At 50.7% G+C, this 16688-nt stretch overlaps 1 protein-coding gene across 1 annotated transcript in view; it reads right to left on the bottom strand.

The window, feature by feature from the left end:
* The window catches only part of Col13a1 (collagen type XIII alpha 1 chain), an 81129-nt gene that overhangs the window by 42229 nt on the left and 22212 nt on the right, over nt 1-16688 (bottom strand). The window contains exons 9-16 of the mRNA XM_051186749.1: nt 16480-16506; nt 14567-14593; nt 14446-14472; nt 13686-13712; nt 10881-10946; nt 8055-8162; nt 6491-6517; nt 5442-5477 (exon numbers count right to left, since the gene is read on the bottom strand). Of these exons, the coding sequence (XP_051042706.1) occupies nt 5442-5477; nt 6491-6517; nt 8055-8162; nt 10881-10946; nt 13686-13712; nt 14446-14472; nt 14567-14593; nt 16480-16506 (345 nt within the window). The remainder of the gene's footprint in view (nt 1-5441; nt 5478-6490; nt 6518-8054; nt 8163-10880; nt 10947-13685; nt 13713-14445; nt 14473-14566; nt 14594-16479; nt 16507-16688) is intronic.

Genomic DNA, 16688 nt, shown 5'->3' on the forward strand with positions numbered 1-16688 from the left:
TGGCCCCTCTGCCCAGCGTATGATGACTGTGACTCCCAGCCAGGCAGCCACCCTTGGAGGATGCTGGTTCTTTAATATGGTGCCAAGAAACAATGAATGGAAGCTGCACGTGGGGAGGAGGGGTACTGCAGTCACTGTGGTTCATGAGACAAATGGTTGATTAGGGCTATACTAAGTGATCTTGAAGGCCTGTCCCAGCTCCTAATAACACCCCCATGTGTCCTCACCCCCAATATCAACAGGTTCTATGTCTTTTAAAGTTTCTAGGTAGGAGGACCCATCCTTTCTACAGATGACAGTATGGCACAAGCCTGGCCAGTGGGTGTGGCCTCCTAATGGGTGATTTACTGTTTGTTGGACAAGCTGCACAGGGACTTGGCACGAAGTCTGTCTGGAGGGAATAGGGGTGGGGCGTCAATGTCAGTCCTGCAGCCAAGCAAAGGGCCAGCAGGCAAGGGAGATGAATGGATTTCCCTAACTTGGAGGCAGGGCTCTCCTACAGGGGGTCAGTGACATAGCATCTTTGTTTTTTGCAGGGGACAGGCGATTGCCTGATGAGTGGGGCTGGGGATGCTGGGGAGGCTGGGGAGCCCCTGGGTTGCAAAAGCTGTAGAGATGAGGGTAGGAGACACAACACTTTGTCTCAGGCAAGAGTTCTTGGTTTGTCCTTCCAGGGGAACAAAGGTGACTGAGTTCCTGCTTCCCCGGAACCATGGAAATCCCAGGTCCTCCGGTAATTAGGGCTGGCAGGAAGTGATCCAGGGAATTCCTGTGTCGGGTGCCCCATTCAAGGCTTGGGGCTTTGGAAGGATGGCTGGCTTGTAATCGCAATTTGAGATTGGTTGATTGTGTAGTCAATTCCAAAGGAAAAGTCAGTTCTAATTAATCTTTGGACTTTGGAGGGCAGAGCAGAGCCCAGAGGTCATGGAGTGGGGGCTGGGGCTGTCAGGTCCTCTGGAGGCCCATGCCTCCCTGTTCTTATCTGCATCCATTTCAAGAGACTGGATGTCCTCACTGGGACTTCCCAACATTGACAGAAAGTGCTGTGTACCCTCTGCTGCTGGAAATGGCCACAGGGGCCTTGGGTCACTTGGACCCTCTGTGAGCCAGAGAGCCACAAGGATCACTCAGGAGTGGTGGAGGTTTGAGATGAGCTGTTTTAGAAGCAATTCAGCTGTTTAGGGTCACTCTACCGGGCAAGCATGCTCTCAGTTCATCTAAATGAGGTACCCATGCGTCTACACCTTCTACCCTGCGAGAGCTGAACCCAGCCATGACCTCAGCTTCCATTTCATGTCCTTCCTGGGAAGATGAGAGAGAAAGCCTTTTAGAACACTAACACAAAGGTAGCAAAGTCATTCAGAGAAAGGGTTTGGGTTTAGACAGACCTAGGTATCACCACCTCCCAGCTGTGGGCTAGAGGGAGACAGACTGTGATCCAAGCTTTACTAGAAATATCAAAGAATCCTACTTTCTGAGGTAGATTTAAAAGAGACAATTCAATGGTACACAGGGGCTGGGGATGGGTCTCAGTTGGTAGAATGCTTGCTCAGCATGCACAAAACCCTAGGTTTAATCTCTGGTACCACAAAAAACAAACAAACACCAAAAAAAAAAAAAAAAAAAAAAAAAAAAAAAAAAAAAAAGAAAAAAGAAAAAAACAAAACAAAACAAAACAAACAAACAAAAAAAAAAACCAAACAAAAGGAAACCCAAAAAATAAAAACAAAGTCATCCTCAGCTACCAAATGAGTTTAAGGTAAGCCTGCACTTAAAAGGGGGTCAGGGCAAAAAAGTGATGCCTATGGAGTGTCTGGTACCCTGCCTGGCATGTAGGAGGGGCTCAGAGAGTATTCATAACAATGTTGATTATCGTTTCATAGAACTGTCTAGCTCCCATCAGGTGTGTAACCCACACTAGTCTGAAGGAGACATGAGGTTGTGATGTGTGATGTTGGAAACATGCTTTGTATTGTGCCCGTAAACTTGGACCAAGCAGATACCACATGGGGATACAACAATACATGCAATGTCTAAGCAGAAGAGTTGGCCCCTGGGCAGGTATAGGGGCTGCACAAGGGTGCTAGCCACCCTGGGCCTGGATCTCAAAGAGCTGGTAGAGAAGTAAAACTTGCTGGCCTGGATGAGAGGACACAGGCCTGGTACGGCCATGGAGGTGATGGAGGGAGTGTCCCATTCTCATACTTCACAGGCTGACATTAAACTCCACCTTGTGTGCCAAGCCTGGGAGACAGAAGAAGCAGAGCTCATGAGGCAGGCCCATCTGCTACACCAATGACTCCCCCTCTTCCACAGAGACCACTGTGGGGGTGGTCGCATAGCTATCTCAGCTCAGTGTTACTATAACTGGTGGCCATGCCTCCTGGGGGAGGGGTGGGAACATCTTTCTGACATCCATGTCTGTTCCTCCCCCAAGCTAATTTCGCCTCCTTTCACCTTAATGAAGCACAGAGTGGGAGGAAAGAGGGAGAGGGAAGGCTGACGGGTAAAGGGGGGCAGTGCCATTTAGCTTTTCTCTCCCAGAGAATCCACAGGTGCTCTTGAGACCTCAAATCTGACTCCAGAATTTTGTTCATCAACTGTGAAATTTTAGGCAAAGAATTAACACCTGGGGGATAATGGTCTCTCAGCCTGGTCTCTTGTAAGGACAGAGACTGGTACCATTGCACTTTGGCTGATGTGAAGGATGGCTGCATTTGATTGAGCATGAGTGACAATCACTTCGCATCAGGATTGAGAGGGAAGCAAGTGTCTGTTTGGACATGAGGCTTGCTGGGGCCAAGATGCCACAGTCCCAGTGTGTCTGTCTCCTTGAAGAGGATCTCTCTGCTAGTGGGCTAGAAGGCACTGAGAAATTGATGACAGAACAAGGGCCCTAGAAACGGGAGAAGGGCACGGGTGTGGGGTGCTGAGGTTACCAGGAAGACAGCTGGGAGGGGTGAGGGTCCAGAGAGGTAGAGGGGTCAACTATGGCCTTGTCAGTTAGAAACTTATGAAAAGAGACCTACAGAGGAGCAGAGGGGCATGGCCTAGCAAAGAGGGAAGCCATAAGGAACTCAGCATGAGGGGATGGGCTGAGGGGGCTGCTCCCCAGTCCTAAGGCTGAGGAGGCTCTCTCTGACTGCCCTAGATGCAAGATGAAAAGATGGGGACCAATGTGCCAAGAGGCTATGGCTCACAAAGCTCTGTAATGCCTCTAGGGGACATGTGTGGACAATCTGTGCCTAGGAAGCCATGATTTCCCTGAGCAAGGGACTGGAACCTCATCTGCTGCAGAAGCCACCATTAACAGTCCAGGCCAGTGGTTCCAGGCCTCTGGCGCTCTCCCTGGCACCTGGTGTGAGGAAGCATCTCAGATGAGCTTCAACAGTTTTTCTGAAGGGCTACCACAGTGCTTGCTCACATCTAATCCTGGGAGAACAGCGCAGTTCCGTTCTCCTGTGAGGCCAGAGCACTCTGTGACTGAGCCAGCCCCCTCCCCTCCCTCAATGATATTGCGCCATTCCTCTGCAAATGCAGAGATGCCTTGGTTGAATGAACCATGCTATCATCTACCCACACGAAGGATGGCCATGCACACGGGTCCAGAACCCCCAGTAGCAGGACACCCTAGCCCGCAGCTGGGCCTTCTCGGGTCTCAAGACAACAGTTTTCTAGACTCCATTTTTGAGGTATTACCCTTGTTTATTACCAGAGGGAGACACTACTGGTCACAACAGTGCCAGCCAAGGGCATCACCATAACCCTGGGGCCCCTCTGCCAGGGCGTCCACCCCTTCACAGCTTGAAAGGACCGATATGACTACTAATGGGAAAACCGACCCATGTTGCACCGGGAGGCAATAAATTTTGTGAGTCTGAGTGAGTGGATGGAGGCAACTGTGGGGGCTGTAATTTCCATTTCCTGACACAATGTGAACCTCTCACTTTATGCAGAACTAATTAAAGATCCCATGTCTCAGCATTTCACCCACTAGGCACCATAAAACATCATAGCAATGGCAGCCACCGGAACCCAAAGGGTGTGGCGTCTACTCCTAGGCAAGTGAGTCTCTCTTTCCAAGATTCCTTCCCCCACCCATACCTTTCCTTCCTGCTACATTTCTCCTCCTGGAAGGTTCTGGAGGATTCTGGAGCTTCCCAGGCAAAGCCTGAGATCCTTGTAGCATCTGGTACCGTGAGAAGGACCCAGACCTGAATTGAATTCTTGTTCTGTCTTCTCTTAGTTAAGACTTGGGTGAGCCTCAGCTTCCCCATGGGCTAGGTGGAAGAAAATTATAGCAGCCCTAAGGGGTATAGGACTGGGAGCTGTGCAGGCTGTATTGCAGGACAATGCTTGGCACATTCAGTAAGCACTGGCTGTGTTGAAAGTGTGATACTTTTATTTTATTGTAGCAACTGCTTCCCGGCCTTGGCTCAAATGGTTTTCATGTCTAAAATACTATTTCCTTTCAGGTATGCTGAAGGACCACAGAAGTCAGCTAAAAATGGCCACAGAGCTTTTCTGCCTCTTCAGTCAATCAATCAATCAATCAATCAATCAGAACTAGGTCTCTTCCTATGCTGTTGCAGGTAACATGGCTGTGTGACCCATTTAAGCAGAAGGTCCTTAAAAAAAGGAAATGTGGTATGAGATGAACTGGAAGGATGCTCATGTATTTGAGCCTGCCCACCTTGGAGGCTGTTCTGGGCCTGCTTTGCGGTGGGGAAGCCCACCCAGCCTGCTGGAAATTGAAAGGCACCTGGAAAGCAGAAACCACCAGCAAGGACCACCACTCAAAGGACTGAATAAGACTATCTTTGCCCTCCTCACTATCATATGATAAGCTCCTCCTCCTATGAACCCAGGTAGAACTGTAGAACCCTAGGCCACCAATCCACAGAAACATAAGAAATAATCATGATATTAAGTCAGCCAATTTGGGATACTTTGTTACACAGAACTAGCTAGCTGATATACCCACTCATAAGGTTAAGCACTTGACTGCTTTAATTCTTCCCACTTGAACTTTATCTTTCCACCCTGCTTTTAGAGAGCTTTGTAGTTGTAGCACTTAACAGTTTGCTTCTAGGAAGGCAATCTTTGCAGGAATGCTTGTCTGTCTGGCCTGAACTGACCAAGAGTGGGGATTGGTCTGTCTACACCTCCTTCCAGGTTCAGCATGGAGCTTGTGTTAAAGTGGCCCAGTACTCTGGCTCACCCGGTCCAGATACCAGACATAGCCAGCTAGGCATTATCCCATCTGTCTGTTCTTTCCTGAGTGTTTGGACAACCTTATAAACAATGAGGCTCACATGACTGGCACAGGTAAGAGCATGCACTGTTCCCATCAAGCCCCAGCCTGTGTGCATCCTTGCAATGAGGCCCCTCTTGGCTTCCCCACAGAAGAGGTAGTGTCCTCCCCCACCACTCCTGCTTACCTTGCGGCCATGGTAGCCCTGGATCCCTGGGTCTCCCTGGAGAAGAAAGAGAAGCAAAATGGCTTTCCATGCTAGACCAATTGGTACTCTTAGTTACACAATGCCACCTTCTGCCTCCCCATGAGTCCTCTGTTCTCTGGAGGTCCCCCAGACCCAGCTGTTGGGGAGCAACAGCCCTCAAGGTCCCCAGATATTGTTCAGATATTTGAAAGGTGCTGCAAGGGGTCAGCTTGTTGGAGACCCAGGACTCCAGTTTCGGTTCCACCAATGAGTCTTCTCCCTAGCCCCTCCCTGGCTCTCTGCTTCCATGTTTACGAAGTGGGGGCCACCCTTGGTGCTCTATGCCCTCTGGTTCCAGGGGTTTCTGACTTCAAAGTGAGTGCCTTTGCCATCGTGGGCTTCCAGGCAACATTTCACAAAAGATCAGATCACTTTGGAGGTTTTTCCATATTGGACAGTTTTGGGATACTGTGACCATGTCACAACATCTGTCTGCCTTGTGTTTCCAGCTAGAACATAAGCTCCCAGGCAGCCAAGATTGTGCTTTCTTCTTTTCTTTCTCTTTCTTATTTATCTATTTATCTATCTATCTATCTATCTATCTATCTATCTATCTATCTATCTATTTATGACTGGGTCTTGTGTAGCTCAGGCTGGTCTCTATGTTATATAACTACAGATAACCTTGAACTCTGGTCCTCCTGTCTCTGCTTTCTGGCTGTGGGCATAAGAATCACATTTTGTTTATGAAGCACTAGGGATCCAAACTCATGCACCCTAGGCAAACCCTCAACCCTAAACTGCACCTCCAACAGCAGGGTATTCTCTATGCCAACTATAGTGATTGCTCAGCAAGCTTGAGCATCCAAGAAGGATGCTGCATATTAGGATCCGAACAGCTCATAAAAAGGAGGTAATGTTTTAGAAATGGACCATGTTTAATCAATCACTCAGCTTCAGTTCCTTTCAGCTCCCTCCTCAGCTGACACTCCCCACCCCTCAGGGAATGCTTTCCCTCAGAGTACCCATAATCATGATCGAGCACTTACCTTTGGTCCAGGAGGCCCAGGTAAACCCTGTAGAAGTAAGAAGGTGAGTGAGTGAGGTTAGTCATGTTCACAATGGAGTCTGAAGCAGAGGGCCCCAGATAGCTTCAGGGTACCCTGGAGGGTAACTAAAACCTAGGGAGTGCACATGGGGACAGCAAGCTAGCATCTCCAATTGGAGCCATGTGGGCACTGTGGGCAACTGTGCTGTGCTCGCCCACTGGAAAGTAGGTTGCTGGCCTGGGGCTAAATTGGCAATGTGGCTTAGTAAAGATCCTTTACCTCCTAATTTAGGCCCCTTGCTGGAACACTGACCTTGCCCAACAAAGCCCTGATCTTGCCCTTGGCCCTGAATCCCTGAAGAAGAGACTATTGGCCCACCTCTGCCTCGAGGTAACCACAGCAGCTGGCCATGCTGTGGGTACAGGGGCCTGTGGGTACCAAGGGATTGGCCAGGGGTGGCTGAGTACTATAGTCTTGGGCAGAGATCTAGGCAATAAACGTGGGCTGGAGAAAACCAGTAAGTTTAGGTCCATTCTGTTTCCATGGCTGTAAAAGATACTCAGGGTTTATTCCTTTATAAACAATCCAAGAAAAAACAAGGAAACAAACAATACACCTAGCTGCCATGCGTACAGCGAGAGACCAGTACTGGGTCTGAGGGTGGTAGTTGGCAAAACAGTGAATGTGGGGCACTTTGGAGGCAGTTTTCTAAATTCATTTCCTTCCAGGTTTCTGTTTTCCTATTGACAACCTGATGGAGGTGAGACCTCCCCACAGCCACACCGCAGTCCTGGAGGTAAAATTCTGTAAATATGCCTTTTGGGAACCAACTAAGCCAGCTATGAGCTGTCTCTATTGTGCAGCCCTCCTAGCCCCGTGGGAGATTACAGTGGCCAGAGCTGCTGCCCAGTTCACAGGGACTTCCACAAAGTCTTGAGATGGTTAAATGTCAGAGCAGCCAAAGGGCCTGGGCACGAACTTGAGTGACTTTGATGTCACCTCTTACAAGCTACTTAGAAGACATCATCAGCATTATACACATATACTTTTGCTGTATTGTTGCTTCAGAGGACATGGTGTTGGCCAGAGTTTGAAAATGAGTGAGCTGGGGAATGGATCTGTCCCTTGAAGGGGACGCTCATGGCACCCTTCCCTAGCAGTGACACTACTAGTCCTCAGGCCCCAGGATGCAGGACCCCACTGACTGGGCAGCTTGCCTGGAAGGTGGTCCAGCAGTGTGGATTCTGCATTTACCTAGAAAGACTTAGACAACAGAGGCCACTTCAGTACCTGCCCTGACCAGGGACCAGGGACAGGTGCCAAAGGCCCTTCAGACTTTTCCCAGTCATTCTGCAGTGACATAAGGTAGTAGCTTATTAGAGTGCCCACTGGGACCACGATTGACACCGCCCTGTAGGCATGATGGTAGAACTGGGAGGACAAAGGGGAGCAGGGTCTCAGGCATGGGCAGCTCCTCACAGAGATCACCCATGGTTAGGTCCTTGACAAAATATTTCTGTCATTCGAGGTTTGGAAGTTTCTGGAGACTTCTAGAGATACTTACAGGGGGCCCTATGGGCCCTGGCAGTCCTGGGTGTCCCAGAGGGCCACTTGGTCCTGGGGGGCCTGGTGGCCCTGGAGGGCCTTGGATGCCAGCCTGGCCTTGTTCCCCCTGAAGTTGGAGAAAACATGCATTAGAGAGAAGGTCTTAGAGCAGCGGTCAGATCCTCCCCAACCATGTGGCATGCATCTGTGGGGGCCTCTGTGGACCCTGCTGGGAGTGCAGTGGGGACAGTGGGTGGATGGTGAGGGAGGGTAGTGATGCCGTGGTAGCGGTGATGGCGACCGCATGCAGGGGCTAATGGCAGCAAGGAGAGGACAAAGGCATCAGGTTGCTGAGGTGTGGGGGCTTCTAGAGGTCTCCAGGGCAGAGGGCCTGGCAGTAATGGCAGAGAGAGAAAGTGAGTGAGAGATGACCCCTGGCCTGATGCCTGAGCTCAGTCCCGGTGGTCTGCAGGCTGCCTCTACCACTCTCTTAAAGTAACAAGTTTATCATGAGGCTTGGCCTTCCAGCCACAGGATGGAAGCATTGGGTCCTTGTTTGCTGTCTTAGCATTTGCTGCTTTTGATTATCTGTTCTAGGGAGATCAAATGAAACCCTAGGTCAGAGGCCACAGGGGTTTGTCTGGCTCACCACTACTCGGCTGAGCAGGGCTCGTCAGCCAACTCCTTGTTCTTTGGAAGTGGCCTCCAAGCACCATCTGCTAAATGCATTGGTCAGCACCAGCTCTTACATAAGCTTCCCCTTTCCGCTAACTTGAGACCATCTTGTGTAATGTGCATAATCAGTACAGATTTATCAATAGGAAACTGGTAAGCCTTCTCATTGTCCCATGATGGCTGATGGTATAAAACCCTAACCCCACCCCCACCCCAACCCTGCCCCAGGGCATCTGCATCAGCCATGAGGGCAACTCCTGCTGGCTCTGCTTTGGAAACCAGGTCAAGGCAGTATAGAATAGTCTTGTCTGGCCACCTCTTTGTCTTGGGCCATAGTTACAGCAACAGATGGTGGCTAGATCTACTCCTGGACCCACTAGGGAAGTGATTCTCAACCTGTGGGTCATGACCCCTTTGGGAGTCACATATTCAGATATCCTGCATATTATATATTTACATTCTGACTCATAACAGCAGCAAAATTATGAAGTAGCAACAAAATAGTTTTATGGTTGGGGGTCACCACAACATGAGAAACTGTATGAAAGGGTCACAGCACTAGGAAGGTTGAGAAATAATGCTCTAGGGTCTTCTGCCAGCTGGAAATGAGGAAGAATATGACCCACATGGAGCTGGGATGCAGCTTACACAAGATAACTGTGTGTGTGCATATGCACATATGTATGTGGAGGACAGACATCAATCGTGGGTACCATTCCTTGGGGGCTGTCCTTATTTCTTTTCAGACAGGGTCTCTCACTGGGACCTGGAGGTCACTGGTTAGGCTAAGGTGGCTTGGTCAGAGAGCCCTGGGGACTTTCCTATCTTTCCCATCCAAGGGCTGGGATTACAAGTATGTGCTTGGAGGTCCAAACTCATGGCTTCCTTCTTGCCCAACAGGCACTTTACTGACTAAGCCACTCTTTGCAATTCATCAAGCAGTGTGCTTACAGTAGGAGATAGAACACAGTAAATGTCCATCAAACAGTGGCAAGTGCAAGCAAGGCTACACAATGACTGTGTGTGTGTGTGGGGGGGTGTCATATTCAGGAGCACTAACTCAGCTTTCCTCAAGCAGGTCCTGTCTGCAGCAGGATAAGCGGCCTTGAATGGGCCTGGCCTTGCTTTGAGCTGCCAGCAGTCTCCCGAGCAAGCCTTGGAGCCCTGGAGGCTCTCGAGGATTTTGGTGGGGGTAATGTGATCCGCAGCTTACAAGAATGGGCTGAATGCTTAATAGACTGCACATGTATCATGTGACTCTGTATTTTTAGCTGACCACTGAAGTGAGTTTTCAGCCTTATTCAAATCAGGTACTCAAGTATCCATGCTCCTGGGCTATGGACTCAACAGGCAAGTATCTCAAGGCCCTACCACTCCCAGCTCCTCGGGACCCTGGGGACACCTGGGCCATAGAAGGCAGATGAATGGTAAGACAGACTGCCCCTGGCCTCATGTGACCTCAGACAGCATGGGCAATGATGCTTTGTCCCTGGAGACCTGCTCCTGACCAAGCCTCCTTGGAGGCAGGAAGATAGGAAAGAAGCTGTTCGCCTGTTGGCTGTGGGCCTTGCCTCTCTCCCTCTCTCTCAATTTCCAAACACCTTTGTTCCTTACACCCAGGCTCTGGGTGGTCAGACTCAGCAGGCTGTGTGCCTGAGCAGGAAGAGTGTGGGTACAGGTGGCAGAGACCTGGCTCTCACGTCCACTCCACCCTCTTGCTATTCCTGTATCTTGGGCTCGTTCATTCCCTAAGCCTCAATTTCCTTGCCCTGTAACATCCAGGATGCCTGCTCTTCCTGTACAGAGGAGAGAGTTAAGGCACAGTGGGAACATGCAGAGAATCTGGTGTAAGTCCTCGTACTGTGACCTCAGGCAGCTCCCTGAACCTTTCTGAGCCTTTATTTCTGCATCTGCGCAATAAAGACAGGGACTCATAACTCACAAATCACTGAGAGGCTTAACATCAGAATGTCTGGTGGTGATGTCAGGAGTCATGCTGTGATGGGACCTGTGTGCTGTGTATTTCCACTTTTATGGCATCACTGGGCCAATGTCTGTCTAATTTACTGTAACTGTTAGAAGCAGGTTCTGGCAAAGTGGGTAACTCCAGCTGCCCAGTCAGGACCCCAAGATGCGCCAAGCCCCTGGGAAAGCCCCACATGGTATCTACCTGAAAGGTCCGCCTTTTAATGACTGGGGGTGGAGCCAGCCGCACAGAATTGAGGAGAGGCAACAGCTGAGGAGAGACGTGAGTTGGAAGGCCAGAGGGCAGAGGGCAGAGGCCACAGGTATTCAGAATGATGTAGGAAGTCACCAAGAAGGCCAAGTGGAGAGAAGAGGACGAGGGAAAAGAGAGAGATCAGTGTGAATACAGCAGCAGAATAGATCTTGGGGGAGGGGCACCCCTGAGGCTCAACTCAAGGGCAGACACAATGCTGATCTTGCCTTTGGCAGCCTCAGCTGTCTTTTTGAAGGCATGGCTTCATAAGCACCCTGCCTCAGCTCTGGCTACTGGCTAGTAGCCTCCTTGAGTTCCGGAAGAGGGGCTCTCCCTGGCCAGACCCACCTCTGAAACCATGCCAGGCCACTCAGGCCATGTGACACACCACACAACATTGTACTGCCCCACCCAGGCCTGCCAGGTGGACAGTGGCTGCTAGGCTGAGGGTCGGGAGCCACAGAATGAGCTAAATTGGTGCGTGGAGCCAGGCTGGCGTGTGGTCCCTGTGGGTTCCTTTTTGGTAGGACAAGAATGGCTGATGTCAGCGAATCTGAGGACCATGGTCAAGGGAAGCTAAGCCTGGCTCCTGGGGCTGAGTTGGCTGAGGGTGTGGCTTGTGAGGCACTCACTAAGTACTGCTGAGGCCTCATTCTGTGGCTGGCATGCTCAGAAAAGATGTCATGGGAATGGTCAACCACTTCTAGGGGGACAGGCAGCTTCATGGTCGCATTAGCTAACATGATTCTCATTTGTGGTAGTTTCTGCTGCTTTCTGTCTCCCTGCTTGGTTAGGCTGAACTCAAGGAGAGGACTGGAAGGTTAGAACCTGTATGAAGACAAAGACTTTGGGGGATCAGCTGCATATGTTTAAGGCCCCTCAACCCACCAGAGGCCCCTGGGATGGATGTTAAGAGTCACAATCCATCTGGGCGGAAAACACACTCAGCTAGAGAATTAGGAGCCCACTGGGGCCTTCTCAGTTCTGCTGCACACAGGGCAGCTGCTACCCCCTGAGCCATGCAGAGCCCCTTCCTCCCATGCTGGGTAGGTGCAATGTTGAGCTCTGTGTCCAGAAAGTATCTCAGCCAAGAGGGGCTGGGGTCCATCTAGAACCGACAAACCTTTAGGGAAATTATCGGGTTGGAGCGCAGAGCTGCTAGAGTGCCGCTTGGGTGCTCCTGGTTTGGGAGGCAAAGGGGGCAGCAGAGATAGGGTCACACGGAGCAGGAGAGAGAGAGCCCACAGACCTCCTAGCAACCATGCTGGATACCAGGGAACTTCCCACTCACTGCCTAGCCCTTTCCTTTCATGTTAGACTTGCCAGGCTGCCTTGGAGACCTGTCAGCACTCCTACCTCTGCCCACCCCGTGGAAAGCCATCAATCCCCCAGAGGCTCCCTGCTCTCATACTTTCCTTTCAATCAACTTGCCTGCCTGTTGGGTCTTCAAATCTCCCAACCCTGCTTGACTGCAGTCCTTAGACTACTCTTCTGGAACTTCCTATCACTGTTCCCTTCTCTGTTCTTGTGCAGGGGTGAGGGGCAGAGAGCCTGCCCTCCCCTACATCAGCACCCTTGTAGACTCAATGACACACTGCAGAAGGGCTTGCAGATGTGTTGTCTCTGAGCCAGGGGATGCTGTCTTTCTTTTGGGTAATATAACCGTCCTGTAAGCCCATCATTTCAAGTAAGCACAGCTGGCTTTCTATTGTTGTCAGGATCAGGCTGGATGGAACAGCAGGGCCCTAAGTCCCTGAATACGCCTATTCCTACGTCTTAGACACCAAACCTAGCACAGCCTTCCTCTGGTCCAAGGACCCAGATGTCAGGGACTGGCATGGTTTTCTGTGTCCTGTGAGCACTGGTAGAGGCTTGCCATGTTAGCCATACCATCCCAGAGACTCTGGAGAGTCAAGTACCTTCTGAGCCTGGTTTGTGGTGGGGGGGGGGATGGGGGAGTGTGATGGGCTCTACCCCACCTGGCTTTAGTAACAGCTAGGGCAACAGACTGTGTGTTTCTGAGTACACTGTAGTCCCTGTAGATGAAAGGTCACCTAAGATGATCTTCATCATACTTTATAGGTTGTTTTACTGTGTCCCATTGGGGCTTCAGGGAGGAATCAGGGAAGGACTGTGCTGTCAGGGCACAATTGAACATTGGGTTCCATATACTTAGAGGAAGCCAGGAAAAGACAGGGTCAGGAGGGGTAGGGGAGGAGCCATCTCAGCCCAGAAAACATCCTACCCCCACCATAATGCTCCTGCTGAGAAGGGTTTCCTGTGTTCCCAACAAGCAAGATGACACTGCCTCCAAGGATGCAGTGGCCAGATGATCTCCCCTCCTGGAGATGTGGGTCATCTGAAACCATGACTAACTCAAAAGCCCCTCATATTTGTCCAGGACTGCCAGACATACGGAACACACACACACACACACACACACACACACACACACACACACACACACACACACTATCCCACAGGGCAGAGACACACACACACTATCCCACAGGGCAGAGAGACAACAGCCAGACCCATTCAGACACACATTCAGACTCTCAGATACTTGTTCAGCAGACAAACAAGGTCATAGGAGTCTGGCTCCATGCAAATGTGCTGAAAGCAAGTCATTGCTGTAGGGTGGAGCACACTGCACCTTACACACAGGGTTGTGGGTTCCTCCTCACCCCACCCCCAGGGCAGTGACCCAGCTTCAGGATGGCTCAAAGAGCACCCTTAGCTTGAAGCATCACTTACCCGGTGTGGGTACTCGCCACACTGACCCTAGAGAAGAAAGAGAGAGGCATTAGGCACTTAATACAGGGATCTGTACCCCCTTAACACACCATGTATCTCCTCACCTGCTGGTACCACTTTCTGCTCTGGGCCCTCTGAGATGAAGTGGACCCCTCTCCCTGGCTCCTAACAGGAAGAACCCCTTGGGCCTGCCTGGAGCAGGCTCCATGGGGCACAGGGGTAGGACTACATGCCACCTGCCATGATGGTAGGATTAACAATATGTCCAGCTCAGTTGTCAGTCCATACTCTGGGTTAATTCCCAATAACCTTCATGGGGCCAACAGATTCTACAACAGCTTGTGGCTAGCAGGGCTCTGGGACGACCTCCCCTAAACCAAGAGTGCCAGGCTCCTGCACCACTGTCCAGAAGTAAATCTTGGTCCGAAAGTGAAGAAGACAGAGAATGTAGAAGGTCAGGGAAAAGTTAGGCCAGCAGGGTTCTAAGTTCATATCACAGAATGAAGGAACCCTGTGAGATAGCAGGGGGACAGGGCCAAACTGCATGAATCCATGTCACAGAGTGAAGGACCAGTGTGATGACAGGTAGACAGGGCCAAACCTATGCAGGTCTTCAGACTTGAGACCCACAGTGGGAGAGTGCCATTGTTTTTCCTTTACATACTAGGTATCTCAGGTCTGGAAGTGGCCACTCTGACGGCTTTCTGCCTGATGGAAGGCTTTGGCCCTGGTGCAGGCCTAGGACATCAACAGCACTTACCTTTTCTCCCTTTTGTCCCTGAGGGCCCTACAAAGAGAAGGAAATGACAGTGTCAGAGCTCAAATCCCAGGCCACATGGTCCCCAACCTCCCTGCTGGAGACAAGGAAGGGAGCTACCGACCGGCTGTCCTCGGGGACCCACCAGGCCCTGTGGAAGAAAACACATATGTCAGTGGGTGGGTAGATCAGAGACACATGCCTGGTTGAGTTGAGACAGATATTAGACTTCTAGGTACTTCTCAGACTGTCCCAAAGTCCTACAGGACAGCTCTGCCTATGTCCAACTGTCTAAGGTGAAAAGCCTTATATGCTGAGCCTCAGTGGGTGTGACCAGTTGGTCCCTGTCCCCTTCACTCATTTCTCCAGCCACTGACATCTCAAGGGCCCTCTGCATGGGAGGCTTAGATGTTAAAGGACCCTACAGCCTGCACCTGGAGGCCTCAGGAGGCCCCCAATATAGCCTGTTTCCTACTACCACTAAACCAGAAAGCCTTGTGTTGTGGAATATTATTATTGTTGTTGTTGTGGAATATTATTTTAAGATGTGTTACATTTGTTTATGCTGTGGAACGTTTGTTTTAATGATGCAAAGATGTGTTGCATTCTTTTATGCTGCATTTGTTTAACTCTGAAGCTGTGATTCTTTGCCTGTCTGAAACACCTGATTGGTCTAATAAAGAGCCGAATGGCCAGGAAGGAAAAAGGATAGGTAAGGTTGTCAGGCAGAGAGAAATCTGAGAAGAGGAGTGAGAAGAGGAGGGGAATATGCAAGGGGCCAGCCACCCCGCTACACAGCAAGCCCCGGAGTAAGAAGAAATGTAAATGGAGTAAAAAGATAGTAATAGCCCAGAGGCAAAAGGTAGATGACATAACTCAAGTTAAGAAAAGCTAGCTAGACATAAGCCAAGCTAAGGCCTGGCATTCATAAGTAAGAATAAGCCTCTGTGTGATTTATTTGGGAGCCGGGTGGTGGGTGCCTTCCCCTCCCCAAAGAGCAAAGAGTAAAAAACAACCAACAACAGGCTTGGGCATGGGTGGAGCAGGTCAGAGCAACAGACTCTAGGTTTTGAGAGGCCAGTGGTGTACAGGAAGCTGGATGGACACCCGAACCCATGTTCTGAGCTCCCTGGAAGGCACAAGGGGACTCGGCATTTCTGTCAAGATTGCCTTATCGTGTGGTCCAAGGGAGGAGTGGGACTCCATGTCTGGAGAACTCTGAAGAGATTTCGCTGAAGCCCTGATTGAAGAGGTCCATGCCGATGTGTAGGTAAGAGGGCAGTGCAGACATGTGTGGGCTGACCCCTCTGGGCCAGGCTCTACAGACCCTCACAGGGCCGAAGACGAAGGGGCTGGCATCGCTTCTGCCTCCCAGTGGCAGGACAATGACAATGTTCAGACATGGCTCAGAGTGTGATCGTGGATGGCTAGCCATTTCCAGTCCAACACTGATTTTGAACCCTTGCCTGAGCTTCTGAGGTTGCTGTTAGCCCTGTGCTGGCTTGTGGGGATCACCTGAGTGCCAGTCTTTGGGTCCCTGGGCATCTGTGTGAGTGGCTTCAGTGTGGCAAGACGTAGAAAAGAGTCCCTCTCCTGTTTCAGACTCACAACTGGCTCTACCTCTAAACTAGGAAACTCCAAGCAGGCTCACAATGTGGGGCTTGAGAGTCCTAGGACAGCTCAGGAGAAGCCACTGCAGGAAAAGCAAAGTGCTACCATCTCTAGGGAACAACCCACCGCCACCCTGATGTTAGTGTGTTGGGAAAAGCTCCACTTACGCAGTCTGGGAGAGTAAGCTAGTTACTAGCTGACCTGCTACTCTATGTGGCACCAGTTAAGGGTGACACCTGGATGTCTCCAGTGCAGGAGAAGGGCTTACCACATCTCCCTGCATGATGATGTAGGGTAGTGAGGGGTGTACCATGGTGTGCAGGGGTGGGGGGCTGAAAGTGATAGGTGGACTCTGTCCCTTTGTGGAAGTGAGACCAGGCTGGTTCCCCACCTGTCTCATGAAGGAAAGAAAGTAGGGGGTCTTACCGTCTCCCCTTTAGGTCCGGGGTGGCCCTGGAAGGAAAAGGGTTTCATGTACATTGTTTAAACACTGAAGCCCTTACCCTGCACACTTTCTTAGTATCACTTGTCACTCACTCATCTGCCCAGACCCTGACTTGCAGGTTGACTGGGCCAGGGTTGTAGGACTGCTCTAGGTGAGTGAGCTGGGCAAAGCCCAAGTTGGGGGTCTACTT

Source organism: Phodopus roborovskii, unplaced genomic scaffold (genome assembly GCF_943737965.1).
Source record: "Phodopus roborovskii unplaced genomic scaffold, PHOROB, whole genome shotgun sequence".
Taxonomy (NCBI): domain Eukaryota; kingdom Metazoa; phylum Chordata; class Mammalia; order Rodentia; family Cricetidae; genus Phodopus; species Phodopus roborovskii.